The sequence below is a fragment of the Talpa occidentalis genome, unplaced genomic scaffold (assembly GCF_014898055.3).
Source record: "Talpa occidentalis isolate TD23 unplaced genomic scaffold, MPIMG_talOcc4v2.1 talOcc4.3, whole genome shotgun sequence".
In the NCBI taxonomy this organism is placed as follows: Eukaryota; Metazoa; Chordata; class Mammalia; order Eulipotyphla; family Talpidae; genus Talpa; species Talpa occidentalis.
The window spans coordinates 139,557,674-139,580,870 of record NW_023603184.1 but is presented as its reverse complement, the minus strand read 5'-3'; the positions used below and the strand labels follow the sequence as shown (position 1 = coordinate 139,580,870).

The following is a 23,197-nucleotide window of genomic DNA, read 5'->3' as shown; positions in this document are numbered from 1 at the left end:
TTTTATTGTAAGACAAAGTGGGAAAGAGGAAGGAAAAGAGAACTTTCCCACTGTCACATTGAGTAAATATTTCCCATTAGAGAGTGCCGGATGTCCTTGAAACCTTCGGAGCCAACTCAGAACAGGAAAATTCCTTCCCTTTCCTACCACCCTGAGCCTTTTCCTGGAAGGCAGTCTGGGCCACAGTTCTTGGTTCATCAACGCTAGTCATCTGCAGCAAGAAGCAAGTGAGGGTCCATTATGGCTCTTATTCATCAGGGTTGTCATTATTAATAATCATTAGTAATGCTTCATCAGCTATTTATTAATAACTAGATTTTAGTATTATTTTTTAAACCAACTACTCTGTTGTTCTCAATCATTTGTTCTGTTTTGCAATCCCCGCCACCACCATGTATGTTTCAGAAGCTCAGGTGTCAGTGGGAATGAACTTCTTTGCAAGGGCTCATCAGCCACCATCAGCCGAAGGGCAGGCGAGGGGCCCGGGAGCCTTGTTCTAGTTCTGCTCAGCGTTGAGATCTCCCAACTGTCTTCTCCCCTCCCCTCTGCAACCAGGTTAAACCAGTTCCTATTTAATTGCCTACAAACAAATTAACCCTCAACTGCCATGCTGAACTGAAGAGGCGTAGCTATACAATTCAGTTAATTTTATTCCATATTGATGACATGGTATACTTAGGAGTCATCATTTATCTTTAAAACTGGTGCCTAACTATTAATTTGCCAGAGTCCCACAACAGCCCTGGGAACTAGAATCACATTCAAGTACCCATTTTTTCAAGATAGTAAGATGGAAACTAGATAAGTTATATTTTCCTGCCACTTCAGAGAGAAAGCCTGGACTCGGGGCCCATTTGCGGAGATTTCACATCACAGCGTTTGTTTGCAGAGCAGAGAGGATGACACTTTTCCCAGCTTCTATCTCACTGTCCTTTCAAGAGATCTTTCTGATACCGTGTTTTGCTTTGTGCTTTCTTCGCCAAGTGGGTCCACCTGACCTCCCAAAGCTTCAGAGACAAACGCATGCTCAGAGAGCCCAAGGGGTTGGTGTCCGTTCTCGGTGTGAAAATATTGTTGTTGCTTTTCTGTTTCCAGGCCCACCCTCCGCTCCCCTCAACTTGATTTCAAATGTCAACGAGACATCGGTGAACTTGGAGTGGAGCAGTCCTCAGAACACAGGTGGCCGCCAGGACATTTCCTACAACGTGGTTTGCAAGAAGTGTGGAGCTGGGGATTCCAGCAAGTGCCGGCCCTGTGGAAGCGGTGTCCACTACACCCCACAGCAGAATGGCCTGAAGTCCACCAAGGTCTCCATCACTGACCTCCTCGCTCATACCAACTATACTTTTGAAATCTGGGCAGTGAATGGAGTGTCCAAGTATAACCCGAGCCCGGACCAGTCTGTGTCTGTCACCGTGACGACCAACCAAGCAGGTAGGAATCTGATCCACTTTATTGTATGGTCTAAGGGTGGGGAGGAGGGGCTTAAGTTGCTACCCCTGAATGATATTAATGTTCTACAACCAAAGTAGAACTTTTGGGATCTAATTATAAACCCGTGAGTTGTGTTATAATACAGAAGATACTTAGAAGGACATTTATTCATTCAGCAAGTATTTTTTTGCACACTGCATATGGCACGTCCTTGTGCTAAGTCGTGGAAATGAAATGAGGACCAAGACAGGGCTAGGCTGGAGTCTTATGAGCTGGGTCACTCATGCTGGGCTCTTGCTGGGGATCCCTGCCACCATTTACCACAAGTTGCATTGTGGGACATTTGCACATTTATAGATCATTTAGGATAATGAACTAAATCTTTACTATTACAGAGGGTTATACTGGTCTTAGCTATTTTTTTCCAACAGAAGTATTAGCAGCTACAGCTTTGATGTTGTTATATTAATTTTAAAATTTAGAAAGTAATCGACATGGATCTGTGTCATCACCATGTGAACAGTGGCTGGGTCCCATGGACAGCTTTTATCTGTGTGGTTGACACAGTTTTCCTCTAAACACATAGTAGTTTTGCAACCACTTTCATAATTGAATCCATAATTGACATGTGGGAGAGAGAGCTAATTTACCTCATTTCCTATACCATTTTTCTCTTCTCAGGCAGGCTAGGAAATCATTTTCTGTTCAAGATGTGTTTCTGCTGAGTTTATTCGTAACTGTTAGGAAGACTTAACTACCTGCTTTTTACTGTCAAAACAGTGGCAAGGATGTGAAACAATGGTACTTCAATAACAATAAGTAAATTAAAAAATAATAATAAAATACAGATTCTGGATCTGTGGAGTCTGACTTTTTGAGCTCTGTGTCTGGATCTGACTCAGTCTTGTTCTTTGCAGAAAGCTTCCACGTTTACTCTTGCTAATTTTCAATCTGAGATTTTTGTCACAGTTTTCACATTGCAGACTCCCTCTTATTTATTTCTGGAGAGTAAAAAAGGAGCAGAACAAAAGCACTGTAGCTCTTAAGAACAACAAACTTCACCGGAAAAGAATTATAAGTTGCCAGCAATCCTATCACCTCTTCCTGTACTTTTCTCTTAAATGAATGTTTCAGTAAGTGCACTCAATAGTTAAGAAAAATATATCTGTACTAATTGATCCTACAGTGAAAAGTATTCCAGTGTCCTGATCCAAAGCTCATTATTTTTTTCACTTTCCCCTGAACTTTATTGAATAAATAAAAAAGGTAAGACTTGGTGGAGATCTTGACCTGGAGCTAGAAAGGCAAATCTTACCAGAATGGAGCTTCAATCACACAAATGTGGCCCATCTTTTAAAACCTGTGGTGTAAATAGATCATTTGTTTATTCTTGTGTCTTGTAATTGTCTTGTAATTGTGTACTTTCTGGTTGTGTACGCCATTGGTGGTGATTGGCTGTATTTTTTGACAAAGACTAAGATGATTTAGTAGGTTGTTTTTTTTATGGTAAGTTTTTATTTTTTTTAAAGATTTGTTTATTCATGCATACAAGAACTGGGGTACAGGTCAGATGTGTGGGAGGGTGAGAGGATTCACCAGAGACAGAGTAGGGAACAGAACAGGCAGATCCACTGAAGCACATTGCTGAGGGGAGCAGCGGCAAGACAGGAGATGTTTGCTGCGCTATGTGGGATTCTCCCCCGGCCGGCTGGGCTGCAGACAGCTTCACAGTGCTGCACTCAACTACCTGCGCCACCAGGGGAGGCCCTGATTGAGTAGGTTTTGATAATATCACCTATAATCTGTGATTGGCAGCTTTTTTAAATTCTCTTCGAAAGAATTCAGTAGAAGTTTCAGAAAGAATGGGCACAGATCTTGGGGACCCCATTGGTGCTACCCTGTGTCCCTGAGTTAGGGAGACATCTGTGTACTCTCTGGGGAACCTGGGTGGTAAGACTGTCAGCCACATGTTTGGTCTGATGTCACTTTTCAGTTACTCTTAAAACATGGCTACTTTGTGTTCTTAACTGCATTGAGGCTTCAGCTGTGCAAGGTGAAGTCATTCTCTATGGGAGTTTAGCTCCCAGCTATTTGGTCGGTAGATACCTATGACTCTCTGTATCCTTAAGGATTTGAGCCAAGGGGTTAGGTCAACCCCTACCAGGTCAGAAGGCACAAGGCATGCAAAGAAGACAGGCCAGAATCTCTCCAAGGGAAGAGAGTATGCAAATACAGTCTGGAGAGGGAGGGGAAAAGTCAACGTTTTATTAAAAACATTGGTGTAATTCTTGCAGATCTAGGAGAAAGGTGGACAGGGAATTCCTCTAAACATGAGGTTTTCTCTGCCATGGGGAGCAGCCATGCCAGGAGGTTTGCTGAATAGGACAAAATTCCAGCTTCTTATTTTAATTTTCATGAAGGGTAATGCTGGGAAGCTGTTCAAAATTAAAAATAAATCTTTCAATAAGGAGACCTCCTATGTGGCCAGCCAGAAAGCTTTTGCTTAGCATAGTGGTATATGAGCACAGCATCGCCTCATTATCCTGCCACAATTTGGAGTTCACTAATTCAAAATCATTGGGATAGTTTATCTTTGATTAACAAACCCTTTCTTCATAGTAGTGCAAATTAATAATGTAGGCCAAAATTCTGGGTGAATGTAGCAACCATAAACTCTATCAAAGCTCCCCTAAGCATATTTACATATACACAATTATATTCTAATTGCAGTTGTTCCTATCATTTCATTAAATTAAATTCCTTTGGGACCTTTATAGGCAATGCTATCTCCCTCTATAAGGAATGCACAGAACAAATCAACGCTGGTATTTACTACCTGAAGAGCACGAATTCAGCCACTCTCCATTTTTAGTGTTTTCATAGGGATCCTTCTCTCATCAGTAATGTATTTAACAACAAACAAACACACACAAAACCAAAAATTCCTGGTTTTATCATCACCACCTCTGAGTCGTCCACAGATGAGAACCCAGCTCCAGAAGGAGGAAATGACTCACCGAGTGGATATCAGCGCCAGTGCTAGAAGCCAGGGACATGCCTGCATCCCCTTGGCTTCCTCCCTCTAAGAGGCCTCCAGAAGCTTAGCAGGGGGTGGAGGTTGAGCTGGGTTTTGATCATGCAGGTGTGGAATGAAGTCAAGACTGGTGTTCTCACAAGCATTGTTGAAACTATTCTGAGCGAAATCTTACTGTCCTTCGATGTCTTTTTTTTTTTTAAGATTTATTTATTTATGCATACAAGAACAGGGGTACAGGCCAGAGGTGTGAGGGGTCAGAGGGTTCACTAGAGACAGTGGGGAACAAGCAGACTGACTGAAATACACTGCTAACGGGAGCAGCGGGCAAGACAGGAGAGGTCTGCTGCACCATGTGGGTTGCTCCCTGGCCGGGGATCGAACTTGTGCTGCAGTGGCTGTAGTAATCTTCATAGGTTGTGTCTTAACCCCTTGCGCCTCAAGGGAGGCCCAGTCCTGGGGTGTCTTAATGAGGCTAGTAACAACCTTTTTCCTTGAACACTCCTGAGTGCAAAACCACTGACACAAAGAAGAGGACAAAGGAGAAACCAGAATGTCAGGTTATTTCTCGGCAGCTGAGTGAAGGATGTGAATTTTATATGGATGGCCAAAAGGGCTGGTTCTAGTGACACTCCTGTGTCATCAGTGGCACCCTGCTGGTTGACTGCAGGCTCCCTAAATTGAAAAGCCTGTGCTGATAAGTTTGCCCAAATGGATGGCCAGTGCAGATAGATGGGGGGGAGCAGAGAGGTGTGATCTGAGGACAAGTATGTCTCCCAAATTCTCTTCCTGAGATCAGCCACCCCCACCTCCCGTCTGCTGAGAGAGGTGAAAGAGGCAGGAAGAGTGTGAGGGTGTGGGCGCTGTAAGAAAACATCAAACCAGGAATATGGAACTTTTCCCTACAGTTACCTTTTTTTTTTTTTTAATATTTATTTATTTATGCATACACGAGCTGGGGTACAGGCCAGAGATGCAGGGAGTTCCCCACCAGAGACAGAGTGGGGAACAGAACAGGCAGACTGACCAAAGTACATTGCTGAGGGGAGCAGCAGGCGAAACAGGAGAGGTCTGCTGTGCCCTGTGGGTAGCTCCATGGCTAGCCAGGGATTGAACTGATGCTGCAGAGGCTGCGGATTGCTTAGTAGTGCGGTGCTTAACCCCTTGCGCCACCAGGGAGGCCCCTATAGTTACCTTTTGACATTGCATTCCAAAACGGGCAAAGAGACATTCATCTTGAAATCTCCTATTTCCCTTCCTCCACTTCCCACCCTCCAGCGTCTTTCTGTCTTTTGTTTAGGAGGAGATGGTTTGATGTTTATGAAAAACGAGTAAACAGGCTCCCGGGTGATTTGGGTGGTTTATTTCCTAGACGGTTTTCCTTTGGTTTACTTTTACTGAAGTGGACCATCTCAGGCAAATGAGTCCAGGATGTGTCACTAGGAGAGAGAAACACTGTATGAATGAAACACTATTTTTCTGGTCAAGCAACAAAACTCTGAATATTTTTGCAAAAAGTACTTTGATGGCAGCCAGCAGTAGATCTTAATAGCACTGCCTTGGTTTTTACTTTGCACCCCTAGATCCCCACACCCATCTTCCAGCTATGGGGGTGAGCCCCACATTAAGTTGTTTTGTTTGCTTTAAATTATTATAGACCCCTGAGCACGGTGATCTCTGCAAACCCCAAATGTTACCAGGGCAAATATAGCTCTTCTGGATTTTCCTTTTACATGTGATACAACTCTAGTGCCCTATGGACTAACATCTATAACACTTTTGAGTTTGGAGGAGTTCAAATATTTCATGGATGACATCATTATTTAAACCTAGCTAATCTCTAAGGTCTTTTATAATTCTGAAACTGTATGATTTCAGGAATAAGCCCTGGACAGTGATCAAGAAGAAGCAGGACTTATTTCCTGTGCTGTTCAGACCTGAGCTTCTGCTGAAGCCTTTTTTTTAAAAAGGACTTGCCTTTTGAGCCCATGTCAGTGTCAATTTTTTCTGGGGAAAAAAATGTTTTTAAAAAGCTTCAGCAGAATTATGAGAATGAATCTGAATCCTGTCTCTCCACCCTTACTACCCCCCACCCTATCGAAGCATTTAGTTTGGAGGGAATAGCAGGAAGTTAGAGGCACCTTGAGTATCTTCGTTCCATGTCCCTCCCCATACACATGGCGATATCTGGAGGCATTTTGGGTGGTCACAGCTGGGGCAGTAAGAGTGCCGCAGTGTGTAGTTGACTGGCAAGGGACAGGGAGGCAGCTAAAACCCCCAGGAGTTGTCTGGATCAGAATGTTCTTTGCACCACGATTGAGAACCTCTGCTCTAGTGATGTGTATGAAAAACAGATCCTGTGACTTCATAGCAATGCCCCATTTTCTAAAGTTTCCATGGCCCACCTGTCTTCAATTGATTCCACTTCTCTGTGCTCAGAACATAACATTTCCAGCTCTGTTCTCAGAGGGCAGGCAGTAAGAGAAGACCCCCTAGGGCCCTGGTGAAGAATCCTGTCCCAGTTGCCTTGCTCTCAGTGAGCTGGTGCTATCTGCTAGATCGGTCTTGTCGTCTCGGAAGCTTAGAGAAAATACCTCACCGACAGCAACGTGCCATTTCTTTACAATGTTGCTGTGCAGTTCCTTACAGATAGTCAATACCTGTTTGTTGATTAACACATTTATTTACAGTAGAAACAAATGAGTGAACTCTTTACCAACTAGTGATAAATTTAATAACATTAAAATAATGAGGAGAGAAAAGAAAATAACCTAGTACAAGAGGGTTTGTGTCTTATTACTCAACTGGGAAAGTTCCCATTCTTTCTTTCTCTGCCATCTTTTAATTAGACATATTATGTTATTTGAGTGGGATAATGGAGAACAGTGGGAATTCTCATCCCCACTGGGTATAATTGCTACCTGTCTCCTAGACAATAAGAGGAAAGCTTCAGGGAGAGGGTGGGGGATAGGGAAGACTCTCAGAGCCACTGAGTTAGGTAATGTCCTGTAGGCATGGTGGCGCCGGGTTTTATGGGGTCTGAAACTTAGACAATTTTTATGCTATTTGAAAATAAAAAACCTACAGAATTACAAATAGCAAATTAAGAACAGAGCTTAGGGGCCTCCCCTGGTGGCGCAGCGGTTAAACGCTGGGCTGAGAAGCTGCCCGCAGCCTCTGCAACACCAGTTCAATCCCCGGCCACTGGCGAGGGTCCCACATGGTGCGCAGACCTCTCCTGCCGCCCGCTGCTCCCCTGCTCCCCTCAGCAGTGTATTTCAGTAAATCTGCCTGCTCCGCTCTATCCTCTGGCTCCAGTGAATTCTCTCACCCTTCTGCGCTTCTGACTGTACCCAGTGCTTGTATAAATAAGTAAGTAAATAAACAAATAAATAAATCTTTAAAAAAAAAAAAAGAAGAACAGAGCTTAGGAAAGGGCTCTGCAAACTTCTTTAACTTTAATCTATAAAATTCTGCCTTTGCCTAGATAGAAATGAATGCAGTTGTCAAGTAAGGAGACTAATGGGGTACTTATGCCTAAGAGTAGAAAGAAACAGGAAGAAACTGAAGGCACTAGGATGTCTAGTTTGGCCTGACATGAAAGGTCTTGAAATCCAAGGTCATAACAGTGGTTCTAGTCTATATTTATGAGTAAGGGGCAACCCTGGGCTGGGTCTGAGGTGAGAGTCAAGGTCAAAGCAACAAGCAGAATCACTCCTTATGATTTTGAGACTCATGATGAGATATTAAACCCAAGAGAGCGATGGCCAGGACCGAGATTTCTGTAACTTTGAAAATGAAGGAGAGAGAAAATCTGTTGGTCTTTTTGAGACACAAAAGTCTGACTTTTCGCTTTTAGTGCCCTGGAGCAAGGGTTGGCAAACTATGGCCTGAGGAACCAATCTTGATCCCTCATCTGTTGAACATCCTTCTAGAAATGGTTTTTCTGTTTCTAAAGGGTTGAAAATAATCAAAAGAGAGTAATATTTTGTGACATGCGGAAATCATATAGAATTTCAGTGTCAATCAGTAAGTTTTCTTGGAACCGTCTCCCATCTCTGTTGTCAAAGACGGTTTTCACCAGACACAGTAGAGTCGAGTAGCTTCAAGGGAGTGAATGGTCCACAAACTGAACATATTAACCATCTGGCTCTTTACAAAGGTTGCCAATCTCCGCTGCTCTGGGGCACTAACTCAAGAAAGAGAACCAGTCAGAAAGAGGGCGGAGATGGCATCGAAATGCTGGTATCATTTGTCTGGATCTGCCCCAGCTGGGGATGGGGGTGGATTAGCGTTTGGGTTACTCTCACATTTGAAACAATTTGGAGATATAGGCAAGGCACCTCCTTTAATTTTAGAGATTTTTGACTATGACACAAAGAGTTGGCAAAAATAAGTAAAATTTCAATCAACCTTGTCTGTCCTCTACCTCAACCTTTCCCCAGCATCACATGGGTTTAAGTGTAAAATGTAGACTGTGTTTGACTGTTCTGATGAAGCAAGTATTCTGGTTCTTTACAAAATCTGCATTTTTAAAAAATTATTGTGTGGTTCCAAGGTGCGGGCAGTCATTTTCTTTTTACATCATCATTTGCTCTGTGCTAGTACATTTTTATGTTGTCCATGCTTAGAGATTTCCTCTTTGCCTTGGCTCTCAAGGAAATCATACCAGTTTTTCTTACTCCTAAGAAATTGAAAGGAAAACACATGATGAAGCCCGTGAAATCCATGTCAGAAATCTTTCTGAAGACTCATTTTAAATCCATTAAATGGGAAAGCAACTGTACTGAGAGGTCTTGCTGAGAGGTCCTTTGCACATCCTTAGTGGCGGGGATGCCACATGGACCCTCTGCTGCGGGGCTGGGTGGACAGTCCCTTCCGCGCCTGGGTTGTTATCAGCCTGAATGAGCACACAATGAGCTTCAGAGGAGCCAGACTGGTTTTCTCATTAACAGCTCTGATCCAGCCACGGTTTAATTCATAACGCCAAGGAAATGTATATTTTTAAAACCTGCAGCACAATTTTTTTTTGAAGTCTCTCGCTTCTCATGTATACTAAAAATAATTTCCTTTTTATGCAATATTGTTACCACCCCTACTATTATTAAGCACACTCCCTAATGATGATCCATAATTGAGGATAAAATAAACCAGCAGAGACAGGGCCCAGTCTCTTTGAGTCTGGCTCCAGGTCCATGAATTTGTATTCAGGGCGGGTGCCCCCAGTCCTAGTGAGGAGAAAAATATAAAAGCCTTCCAAAAGAACCTACTAAATTATCCAACTTCAAGGTTGACTGAGCAGCAGAGACAAATAGAATGTCTATAGAGCCTAGTGGTAATTATTGCTTATAAGTAAAAATTGAGTTGCATTTTTTTTTAAAATGTGAATATTTCACTCTAAGAAAATGAAAGTTTTATTTATATACCCAGGACAGAGAACATGATTTTTCCTGACTTCATTCCCTTTTTTCCTGCATAAATAAGCAGATATGTTCATCTGTGAAAAGAGAAATCCATTCACCAGCATTCGCCCTGAACACTTAACAGTCTAATTCTGATTCGTGTTTCATTGTGTGGCTTTGGACACTACTGCCAACTTGCACACCCTCTGGAGAAGCCAGCCAGAGATTTGAAAAATAAGTGCCCGACAGAGATGAGAAATGAACAGTGCAGGACTAGCAAGGGTTTTCGATGGGCTTCTCAATTGTCTATTGTCACTCCAACTGGCTAAATTAATTACTCTCCCCTCTGAGGAGCCATAAGAGACTCTGGAGTCCAGTTTGCAATTGAGCATCCATCAAAAGATCCAGAGAAACTTTATTAAAGCTTCTATTAACCTCCTGCTGCTGTCTTTAAAGAGTTTTTTTTTTTTCCCTTGAAACATCGGAAAAACTAAGCGCCATGCGGCAGGGCTAATCCTGTATTGAGAGATCTTAAATCTGTAGGGTCTAATTAAAACGCCTGTCCATGTCACCCCAACACACAGAGCCTTCTCTGAATCTTAGCATTCATACGCATTATCATGTGGGTATACATTAAGAGACATTCTGTATGTTGTCTTCAGATAAAGACTTTTGAGGACCTATTTTTTTTTTAAGTTTTTTTTTTAAGATTTATTTATTTTTACACAAGAGCTGGGGTACAGGCCAGAGGTGCGGGAGGGTGAGAGGATCCACCAGAGATAGAGTGGGGAACAGAATAGGCAGATTAACCGAAATCCACTGCTGAGGGGAGCAGCGGGTGAGACAGGAGAGATCTGCCGCACCATGTGGGAATCTCCCTGACTGGGCCGGGAATCGAACCCATGCTGCAGAGGCTGCGGACAGCTTCACAGAGCTGCGTTCAACCCACTGCGCCACTGGGGAGGCCCTAAGTTTTATATTTTAATATGTCAAGGATGCTCAAACACTATCCATCATGTATTAAAAATCTCTCTTTTATTTGAATCTTCTCCCAGTGGCTACCCATTACCTCCCAACACAAATATTTTCCATTTCTTCCTCTGCCTGTGCCAGAAGAATGAAAACCTTCCCATAGGCTGGTCCAAAACAATAATAACCAAAAAAGAGAGATGATGCAAGGGTACTTTTGTGATCACAGGTCTGCTGGGTACCACGCCTTTCACTGGGACATTAGTGGTGACTTGGTCCCATCTGTCAAGGACGGTACCCAGAATGCTGTGGGAATCTAACTGAAGAGTTAGCAAAATGGCCACAACCGTCAGCAAAATGGCCACCAATACAGATGCCTGACCAAAAACAACTCAAATCATATTCCTTCTTCCTCTGTTATGATCAGTTGGCCAGCCCTTCCCAAAGGAACTCTGTAGCATCACTCCCAAACCATCTTTACTTTTCTGTATGACAAAGGACAGGGACCACTTTCTAAAACATAATCTACCCAAAATATATTATGGGTAAAATGAGGTGATTTGAAAGATTTGTTCTCTTTTGCTATTGCTCTTGGAAGAAAGGGAGAGAAGCGACTCACTCTTTCTTGCCTGGCATCTTCCAAAGGCTAATCTATGTACCTGAATTCCTGAGGTAGCTTGATCCTGACTTTTAAAAGTAGCTCTTTGATGAAGACTGTGGGGTAGATAATTAAAATAAAATGCTGATCTAGGAACCTTTTGTGGGTGATGTGTATTTGCAAATAAGATTTAAATCTGTAGCTTCAACTTCTCAGTGGGTGTTCAATAGGGACCTACCACCCAGGCACTGTGTGTGACAAGCTTGGGGAAGAGTCATTCATTAGAACAAACACTGAAAGGGGAAGCTCACAGTGGCTCCCTGGAGAGTTTGTGTTTATCTAGATAACATACTGCAGGCTGTAAATCTGCCTCCTGAATTACACCCTATTTTATTTTTTTAGCATAATAAGTGTGTTTTTTGAGCATAATAAGTGTGAAGGTGGATGAGAGCTGTTTCTTTTATCAAATCTAGGGGCACATATACAAACAGGCCAGGGACTTTGAAAATGTAACTTGCTGAAAGCTGAATGAAGTGTTCCTTCCCTCTCCAAGATAATCAAGGAGGTTTTTTGTTTTGTTTTTTTCATCTGAAAATTGTAGATGATTCTAAGAGTGGCTGATAGAGCCCTTGCCTGTATTGAAACCTATTGAATCTGATCCTGATTCTACATGACTCTAAGAGCACGTGATTTTATGAAACTTTCGAAGACTTGGGAATTTTGGAAGCTAACACTACCTCATTTCTCCCCATTTAAAATAGGTTAAGAGTGTCATTACAGTATGTCAGAGGGTTCTTGTAGCTGTCTTTTCTGCTGAAAGCAAGTACAAATGTAAAAGAATTCCACCCCTTGAAATTAGAGTATCTTCTTGTAACCACAAAGAGTTAAAAAGCACACTTTGTATTTATAGACCTCATTATAGACACCAATTCAGATTAGGCTACTAATTCAGATGTGACTTTGAGAGGCTGGCTGTGATTTAAGAGATCTTTATATAACATGGAAGTGTTCAGCTTGGAATAAAGGATAGATGAGAAAACCTTGAGAATCTCACACTACTAACTCTTTCATGGATAGCACTTGAGTGTACCTGTTCTTTGTTGGGTGGTGGCTTTCTCTCTTTCTCTCCCCCGCATCCTCTTGTCTTTCAGAACATACAAAATCCCTTCCATCAAACTTCCTGTAGTGTCTTGGAGCCCTGCTCCATTTACCTCTTTAAAGACCATGCTGAGGGACTATTTCCAGGTGAGATGTTGCTCTAATGAGGACCTTCTGGTATTTACAGATTGAATCCTGGGTGGAGTTAGTGATTCCGAATTTCACACTTCAGTAAGTTCTGTTAAGGGGACACCCCAGTGAGAGGAACCTTCTTGTTTAAAAACAAAATATCAGGTCCTGCAGCAGTTATAGCTTTCCTAATACCCTTGTTGTTATTCTTTATGACTACAAAAGTCATCTTGAATTCTCAAGCACAGATCCAGTTAGAGACATTTTAAAATTTAATGGCTCAGTTGTTTCAGCCTTAATCTTACAATGCCTATAAGACTTTAAATTATTTGGCACATACAATTTAGTTTCTGGATGATACCCCAAAATTTAAAAAAATAATAATAATTCTAGGTTGCAAATTGCCAAGCTTAAAAACCTTTCTCATAAATTATATGCCTTTTGCTAACCTCTATCAGAGCCTTTAAAAGAAGGATGAAAAAGATAGAGTTTCAAATCTGAGGACTGTAAGAATGTCCTTTCACGGGCACAGTTTTTGAGAACATAGAGCATGTGGTGACCATTTGTACCGCAGCGTTTTCAAAATGTGCTATTTGTCATTTAATCTAAAGGTCTCTGCCTCTTCTCTCCACTTACCAGGCTCTGTGTGTGTGTGTGTGTGTGTGTGTGTCTGTCTGTCTGTCTGTCTACATAGCAAGCAAGAAACTGGACAGGAAAGATTTGACAGTAAGAAGGCATTCTCCAGTAGCCATTTGTATGGCTCATGGATGTTGCCTCTCTAGAGCCTTTGCTTCTCTATTCTCAGACCTTTCCCAGATTCCCATGTAGTAAGCCAAACTGGGAACACAATGGAGGTCTCAGGACTGGACCCGGAATTATTATCCAGAATTATTGTGTGCTCTCTTTCTCTCTCTCACTCACACACACATTTCTTACTTCTCACATTCCACATTATCATCCCTGACCATCATTTCTCAGCTTCTAGCTATTGTTGGTAAAGCCAAGCAATATTTGGATTTGGAAAAATTCCGAATAGCACAGAAACATGTCGATTTGCAACCAAAATTGTATTGAAATGTCTCTTCTGCCTATCTCATCCTGTCAGGGACAATCTGTAGCCTATAATTTTATGCTCCAGTTTTTTCTTTGTCAGATATTTTCCATTTCTGTTTTCCCTCTGTTCTGCCTATGTGTTTGAAAGTGCAGTTGAAGAAAGAGGAGGAACTAAAAAGTAGTTTCCGAGATAAAAATGACGAAGACTAGTGAAGAGACACTGTTTAAGGAGTTGAAGCCTCAACTGAGGATCGCCATGACTTTTTGTTCTTCTTCTTTTGAGTAGTCCATGTGGTTTCTTCAAATGACCATTAGGAAAAACAGGCATCCTGTTCCAACGATATATATGATGGGAGATTGGATGGCTCTGGAGATGAATAATGGGCTCTGGAGCTTTCAGTCTCGAGGTCACCTCCTTGAATTTGGTCTACATCGTAAGTGATCCATGGCCTGACCAGCTGGCAGCCGTTCAGTGGCTATGTTAATGGAATTGGTCTCAGTCCAGGTCTAAGTCGACAGGTGTCCACATCATAAGTGACACTAATTGACTTCCCAGTCTTTCATCTTGGAAGATGGTGGACCGTCATGGAGATGGGGATGGGGGTGGAGTTATTCATCATATACTCAGACACCAGGGAAGGCCAAACATTCTGTGCCTTGAGCTGGCAACAACCTGGCACCTTACAAATATTGTACTTGTCCTGGATGGGTTCCATTAGCCTCAGCTATGTACAATAGAAATCTAATTTCTAAAGCTTTCCAATAACTCAGAATGTTGTCTCTTGGCTTTGTATTATAAGGATTAGATGACCCCTATGAAAATTATATATAAAGGAGAAAAAAATTGGATTGGGGGCCTCTGTGATAACATGAGTCAGGCTGTTGGTTTTCTTTTTGTTTTGTTTGTTGTTTTGCTTTGAGGTGGATTACCAGCTCAATTTTTCATAACAAATGCTGTGGATGGAATGCCAATGTGTAAAAATAACTTTGAGACCCTTTTCAAATTTCAAAGCATGGAATTCAAGGGGCTTCTTCTACTACATAGTCTTTTCTTTTATTCCCGGTACCTGAATCTAGGAAAAAAGGTATCATTTATTCATTCTCACTGGGGACAATGACTTGTGAGTGATTGGTCTGGCTCAGGAGAGATTAATATTGGTATAATTAATACATTGTTCCCGGAAGTTTCCTAGATTTATTTTCTGGCTTTTAAACAAACAAACAAAAAACAAACAAAAAACCCACATATGCCTTGCGTGTCCCTATAGCAAGTGGCAAAGCCACACTCTTGAATTAGTTATCACATTTAAAAAGTCCAGATGACAACAGGCACAGCGGATCTATTTATTGAAACAGACAGGCTCTTTTAGCAGAATGATCAATGTCTTACCTCTTTCTGAAAAGCTTTGCAGGGCTAGGAAATTGTCAAGCATCTGCTATAAAGTAATGAACAGGGTTTTTTATTGGTCAGTTTCTAGAGCAGGCTTTTAAGCATTTCTGCCTGTAAATGCAGGGACCTGCATGTGGAAGCGAAAGGCAGGAGCAGAGATTTACTGGGTGCATCTATCATCCTGGCTTTTAGAGTCTTTGTGATTAATACATCTTTAATTGGGGACTGATCTAGATGCTGGGGATGTCAGGAAGCTAAATGTGACAGCATTGTCTCATTGGTTTCTAACACAGCAGGACGATTAGCAGCTGTCTGAGGAACAAAGAGAACCCCAAGCCCACAGCATAACTTTGATTTTCCAGATTTGGAAGGACTGAAGCTCTCTGGTGGAGTTGACAGCTAAAGAAACAGAGCCTTGATTCACAGTAGCTAATTTTTCCCCACTCTTTTTGTTGTATTTCTGCTCAGTAGAATAGAATCTTTGCCTTTCGCCATTCTCCTTATATTCCAGAATAATTTTGGAGAACGTAGTCTGTTACTAGAAGGGTTCCCTTACCCAATCGTTCTTGGTCCTGACTCGCCATGACACACGGAAAGTAATTTCAACTAAGACATTTAGACTAGACACATTTCTATACACTGAGACATGACGGGAATTTTCATCATCCTAGAGGCATTCAGGAGAAAAAAAATATTCGATTTTTCTGTTGTTGCTAACTTCATTTTCTTATCATCAAAACAGTTGTCTTGTTCAGTCAAATTCTTATTGATTGCCTTCCAGTGAAAATACTTGTCTTCCTGTTTGCTTTGAATTGGCATTTTTGCTTCATAGGAAAGGCACACTGAATCCTGCCATGTTTCTGTTGGCAAGTATGGGGCTATCCTTGTTAGAACCTGCCAACACATTTCTTAGTAAGCAAATAGAAAGTAAAATAAGCAGCTCTCAGACGAAACAGAAGACACACTTGAACTGCAGCAGAGACACTCTGTTGCCCTGTGTCCTTCCCAGTCAATACTGTGGACAAAGTCCTTGGTTTCTGGATGAACTGTCTGCTCCCTTGTTTGTCACAATGGGTGACAAGGAGATGCATGCAGTGATGCTAATTCAAGATAGTGAATTATTTTAAAAAGTAGAAACAGGCATTTAAGAAATAAGTTTTCTTTACTGCAGAGAGCAGCAATTGCTGTATGGTTCAAGTTATAACCATAGGATTAAATAGTTAGGAAAACCCTAATTTGCCAAAATTTAGACCTTTCATGACACCTTTAGGTCTATACCCAGGGGTTTAACTAAAGGTTATTTAAAATAATTTAAATGCGGGCCACCCTGGTGGCGCAGGCAGTTGAGCGCAGCACTGTGAAGCTGTCCGCAGCCTCTGCAGCATGGGTTCAATCCTGCCCAGCCTGGGAGATATCCACAAGGTGTGATAGACCTCTCCTGTCTCGCCCGCTGCTCCCCTCAGCAGTGTATTTCAGTCAGTCTGCCTGTTCTGTTTCCCACTCTGTCTCTGGTGAATCCTCCCAGGTGACCTGTACCCCGGTTCTTGTATGCATGAATAAATAAATCTTTAAAAAAATAAAATAAAATAAAATAAAATAATTTAAATGCTTCCTTCTCAATGTTTTTTAGTTCACATTTTGCTTTTTTAACCTCTTTATTGTGAAATAAATACACAGAAGAATGGACAAGACTCCAGTGATAGGTAAGGGATTATTGCAAAGCAAATACCACCTGTGTGACCATAAAGCAGGTCCAGAAATGGAACATTATCAAATTTCTAGAAGCTTTTTCTGTGCCCCCAATCCCTTCCTTAACCTCAAATACTATTGTTTTATTTTGTAATTGAATTGTTTGGTTTTAGATGATTCATCTATAAACCACAGCTCAATCTTCTACTTCTTGTTTTAGTTCGTTAGTATATGAGGATCTTTATATATGAAAGTGACTGTTGTTTGTTGAATTTTTACCTGAATGGGATACCAGCTATAACCCCAAATGTCAGCTAGTAGGATAATGCAATAGAAAACAATTTTCTCATTCAGTGGATGGTGATGAGAGGAGGGTTGGTGTAGGGTTTCCATGAGGGTTTGTGCACCAACTCCAAACTGATAGCTTGTAGGTTAGAGAGGACGAGGGGCCTCAGGGAGCTGTTTACACCTCAGATCTAAGAGAAGACTAACCACCTCAACTGACATCCCTGTGCCCAGGACTCAGTCACAAGGACCAGCCTACCTGCCAAGGGGTCTGCGGAATGTAGTCTCTGGCTGGGCAGCTCCACTCCGGAAAGAGCTCCTATAAGAGGGGAGCTCACGATTTTGGACATTTATCCATAGAAGCCCATTCCAACATCTTCAACTTCCTTGTGCAGACACCTAACATGAAGTCTAAGAATAGCATCACAGTTTGTTATTGCAAATATGTTCAGGAGCTCTCTAAAGAATTTGTCTAAAGAATCCACCACCCATTTTTCTGGAAAAATAAGCAAAGTAATAGTCTGAATTAAATGCTTTGTAGTTTTCCTCTTGAATTACTCAGTTAAAACCTCAGTAATGTTCCTAAAGAAGAATCTAAAAATCAGTAGCAGTGCCTGCTGGGGCCTTTGCTAAGTGTTGTTTTGCCCTGTTTTATTTTATAGTATTTGCTTAAATAGACTGTACTGACCTTGAAAATCACTTTATGGGGGAAGAATATTCCTCATACATTTTAACTATAAGTTTAATTAATATTAATATTTCCATATTTAAATATAAATGAACTTCATTTAGTTCTGTCTTCTGAAGCTTTTAATTGGGAATCTGGTTTGATGTCTTGTTGAATAGGAAAATATTTCCATATCAATTTTAGAATAATTAAATTTTTCTATGTCTTTATTTGTTTAAAAAATAATTTCTCATCTCTGCTATGAGAATACATGCTTATGTGGGTGAAGGCTGCAACCCCTAGAAGTTGTGGGTGCAGAGTTGATACATGTACCACATGGGTAATGATGAACCCAGGGAGGTGGATGGAAATTGAGTCTTTTTAATGATTTTAGCTAAAAAAAAATAGTAAAGGGCTCACCTGGTTATTGAGTGTTGTACAAGTGCAATTATAAGTATATGAAAGAACATGAGTAACTGTAAGACCATACAATGATAACAGTAAAAAAGAAATGCTCAGTGATTTGAAGTCACAGGTAGTGCTTAGCCCAGAGGAGAAATCCTTCCTTCTCTTCGGTGGGATGTGGAAGAAAGCAATTAATATCAGTGCTGGAGCGCTTGGCATCCATGTGAAGGCAAAAACCTTAATCACAAGGATATCATTAGTGCTCTGAAGCATTTAATTTTGATGCTTGACAGCATTTTAAAATGCACAAACCTTTGATAAAGAGCAAATCAGAGCTGTGGTGTAGAAATGAGAAAGAAAAAAGGGAACAAAACCACCTTAAGCTCCAAGTAATTAAATTTAAATATGCTATTTGCATTAAGCAGAGATATATATAAACTGTGGGTTTATTTTTTCTTATCAATGAGAGACCCCTTGAGTAAACATCATCTCTTTAAATTCAGGGCCTGGGAGGGAGAGGAAGCTTGTTGTGGTTAAGAAGTCATCTTCCCTCCAGACACTGGGCATTGTGTACCCCTGATGTGCAGGGCTTCAGGTTTCTTAACTTTCCTAAGGGGCTGTTTTCATTTTCTCTTGCCCACCGGCTGGAGACCTTTCATTGCATCTGTTTATTTCCTGCCTTACTCCCTCCACTCCACTCCCCTAATTTGAGCCAGTCGTGAAATTCAGTCAGTCGGTTTCAGTTATCCCCTTGCAAGTAACCCCAAACTGTTTTTAATTCATTGCCTATGACAATGGACCCAAGAAAGCAATTTTCTAACCCACAAGTGAAGGTTTGTAGCGAATCCTCCCTTCCTTTCTTTTCTCTCTTCCTTTTCTCCTCTCTAGCCTGTCTGGGGTGTCACCAAGCCCCAAACTGCTGCAATAAAATGACTTGTAGGTGTTTAATGGCAAGTCATTGAGGAAGTGAATAAAAGAAAATTGCAGCATTCGCATCGGTGGGGAGCATGGAGAACTGCTGAGCTTTGAGCCAAAGAAAGTTAAATTTGCCATTTTCTTAAAAGGAGCCACCTCTGTTTGACATCAAAGCCTCTCCTGTAATTCTTCCTTGTGAAACATACCCATGTTAGAGAGTCACAAGAGAGGTCCTAAGCTGTGCTGTTTCTGTTTATCAAAAACATACGCAGAGATAAAACCCACATGTGCCTCCCGGACGCATTGTAGTCTGCTCTCAAACCAAATGTACCACAGGTACAGAGCACACGGGGATCCTGATTAGAAAGCAGTCTGCATTTCTCAGGGAGGTGTGGAATTTCTAATACAGAATTATTTGGGGGCGGTGAATTTTTCTTGGTGCCATAGAAGCAAGCTCACATGAATTCAGCTGCCAAGTTTTGCCGCATTTTCCTTTCATCCTCTTTGGATTTAGTTCCATCTTTAAAAACAACTGATATTTTATGACCATTTGACTTGTTTGCAATAGATGTGTGGACAGAGGATGCCTGTTCCACGTGCATTAATCTTGCTGCATGTCCTTACCCTGACTGTAGAATGTTCTTGACTCTTACCCTCAAATTTTGATGCTCTCCTTTTGGTGGCCTTTCAAGCATGTCCCAATGGTTTCTCCTGGCAACATCTGATTTTGTTCAGGTTAGTGCATCACTGGAGGGTAATTCTAGTCTCAAAACAAGGGAGATGCTTCGGACCCTTTTTGGATTTAGGATTAAGATTTGGGGAAAATCTCAACATTGCTGTAGCTTTGAGGGTGGGAAATGAGGAGAACTGTTTACATTGTCCCATAGATGCAAGAAGTATTGAGCAGATGGTCAACACCTTCATCAAGCAAAAGAGCATTCCTTCAAATTGTTGTCTGTAACAGGTGCAGGGAAAACTACTTTTAATGTTAACTTATTTTTGAATGACATTTTAGAACCTGTGTATTTGAAAAAAGTTTGGAAACTCCTCTTATCGCTTAGAAAACAGAGACTCCATTTATAATTAGAATTGCCATTTGCTTTGCTCCTAATTGTCAATACCTAAGTTAACCTAAATAGGAAAACCAGACCCACAAAAGGTCATCTGAAACAGGTGCAGAGAAAAAGTTGTATTTAGGGATGACTTACTTCTGGTAGTCTATATTTAGAAAACATTTTACTACCTAAAGAGATGTTTTTTGGATCTACTTTAACATTTAGTTCAATTTTTTCATTGGACAATTTTTTAATTAGTCCATATCCTTTTTTTTTTTTTTAAAGATTTATGTATTTATTTATGCAAGCACTGGGTACAGTCAGAAGTGCAGGAGGGTGAGAGAATTCACCAGAGCTAGAGCGGGCAACCGAACAGGCAGACTGACGAAATACACTGCTGAGGGGAGCAGCAGGCGGCAGGAGAGGTCTGTGCGCCATCTGGGACCCTCACAGGCAGCCAGGGATTGAACTGGTGCTGCAGAGGCTGTGGGCAGCTTCGCAGCCCAGGGCTCAACCGCTGCACCACCAGGAAAGTCCTTCATTGGGCAAATTTACTGAATGTCTTTGTATCATGCGCCTGATGTGGTTATGACTTAGTGAAGACTAGAGATGAATGAGGGCCCTAACGTGTGGAGCATACACTCTAATAGTTTACAATGTAGGTATCTGGACAGTGGTGAGTGTTTTACAAATGAGGAAACTGAGGCAAGAAGCTATGACTACTTATCCAAGGTGGCAAATAATAAATGTCAAACCTGGACTTTTATCCAAAATCCTTTCAAAATTCATTGACTTCCCCCTCGCCACTAAATTAGTAAAGTGAAGAGTACTTTAAGTATGTAGATCAAATATTTTCTCATCTTCACTGCATTTCCTGTGTCCTGAATGTCCCTCTGCCCCTACACCTAGAGGGTGCTAGTGATGTCCTGAAAATTCCAGTCATATATACATCATTTCACCTCTGCTTAGCCATCTTTTCTCCTTCCTGGCTCCTGCCTGCCCCTGAAAATCTTGGCCATGCTTTCCCAGCCTTGCTTCAAATCCCTCCATGTTTCTTTCTGCAATCCACATGCGCTCCCTCTGCTTCTGGCTTCTGGCCTAGGTATTGTTTTATTCGGCTAAGTGTTGTTTAACTTTTTAATCAGAAATGCCTATTGTGTTTTAATTTAGATTGCAAATTCCTCAAGCAACAGCTTAAAGAATATTTGTTGAATGGTTGAACATATGTGTTGGACTGATTCGTGAATAAAAAGAAGAGGGAGTGGAGGACATGTTTTGGATTAAAAAACTACTGACATCCCTTTGAGAATAATAGGAAAGGTAGTCTCAGATACCAGTATCTCAGGACAAGGAAATGCATTTCTATTGGTCATTGCGAATTGTGCTCTGAACATTTGATATTTAAGCACTGATTGAACAAACCAATCTTGCCATTAGTAGTTCTTGCCTTTGTGACTTTGACCCCATCAGTCATTTTTGCCTAATCATATTACTATCAATGCGCCTTCCTGACTGTGTGTTATGCTAAAATTGTAGCTATTAAAGAATGCCTGTTTCTGTCCAGGACACAGAACGTTCCTAAGCATCTCTTTTATGAGGGAAGTCTGTGGGTAGATTGCAATGTTTGTCCTTCTCAGATGCCTTGTTTCATCAGCCCGCTGCTTCCTCCTGGCTTCGCATCTGACTCTTCATCAGGTGTATTGTGTTTACACACATGGTCTGATGAGAAAGCACCACCTCTTCCTTCTCTGCATTGCCATGAGAAAATTTGGATCTAGAAGCAGGTTAGCAAGGTTGTCTCTTCTTGAGATCTAGAAATGGGCACTCTGGTTCCATTAAAGTGTGCCATCTCTATTAGGCAACTCTAAAAGTGTCTCCATATTTTTCCAGTTAAGAAGATGTTAAGGCCTAGGGGCCTCCCTGGTGGCACAATGTCAGCACTATGAAGCTATCCGCCACTACTGCAGCGCTAGTTTGATCCCCAGGCAGGGAGGTGACCCACATGGCGCAGCAGACCTCTCCTGTCTCACCCACTGCTCCCCTCGGCAGTGTATTTCAGTAGATCTGCCTGTTCTGTTCCCCACCCTGTCTCTGGTGAATTCTCTCAGCCCCCTATACCTCTGGCCAGTACCCCAAGTTCTTGCACATAAATAAATAAATAAATCTTTTAAAAAAAGATGTTGAGGGATAAAGTGGTATTTATTTATTTATTTTTGTATGTGAACTTTTTTTAAAATAAATTTTATTTTTATATTCCCCATACAATTGCAACCCCATTATTTTGACCCCAATCCCTCCCCTCCCCACCGCCCACCTCCCATAGAGTGTCTCTGGTTCATAGTTTTTTGTTGATTTTGATTTTCATTTTCTTATAGTTATTCATTTTCCTGGTCCCTTATTTAAGTTTTCTAGATTCCTGCTATGAGTGAGACCATCCGGTATTTTTCTTTTTCTTTCTGGCTTATTTTGCTGAGCATGATCCCTTCCAGCGCCATCCATGTTGCTGCAAATTGCATGTGTTTATCTTTTTTGAATGCTGAGTAATATTCCATGGTGTGTATGTACCACATCTTCTTGATCCAGTCATCTATTTTTGAGCTTTTGGGCTGTTTCCAAAGCTTAGCTATTGTAAACAGTGCTGCTATAAGCATAGGGGTGCAGGTGCTCTTTGGAATTGATGTTTCTGTGTCCTTTGGGTAAAAACCTAGGAGTGGAATTGCTGGATCATATGGAAGCTCGATGTTTAGTAGGTCCAGAAATCTCCACACAGCTCTCCATAGTGGTTGGACCAGTTTGCACTCCCACCAACAGTGCAGAAGAGTTCCTTTTTCTCCACACCCTCGCCAACATTTGTTGTTGCTAGTTTTTTTAATATGTGCCATTCTCACTGGTGTAAGATGGTATCTCATGGTAGTTTTGATTTGCATTTCCCTGATTACAAGTGATGTTGAACATTTTTTCATATGCCTGTTGGCCATTTGCATTTCCTCTTCAGAAAAGTTTCTTTTTAGCTCTTCTGCCCATTTTTTGACAGGATTATTTTCTTTGTTGTTGTTGAGTCTCATCAGCTCTTT

General features: G+C 41.4%; 1 protein-coding gene across 2 annotated transcripts in view; it reads left to right on the top strand.

Annotated features, from left to right (window-relative positions):
- EPHA4 (EPH receptor A4) overlaps positions 1 to 23,197 on the top strand; it is a 133,658-nt gene that overhangs the window by 76,259 nt on the left and 34,202 nt on the right. For both annotated transcript variants that reach the window (XM_037524128.2, XM_037524129.2), the window contains exon 5: positions 1,096 to 1,434. In XM_037524128.2, the coding sequence (XP_037380025.1) occupies positions 1,096 to 1,434 (339 nt within the window). The remainder of the gene's footprint in view (positions 1 to 1,095; positions 1,435 to 23,197) is intronic.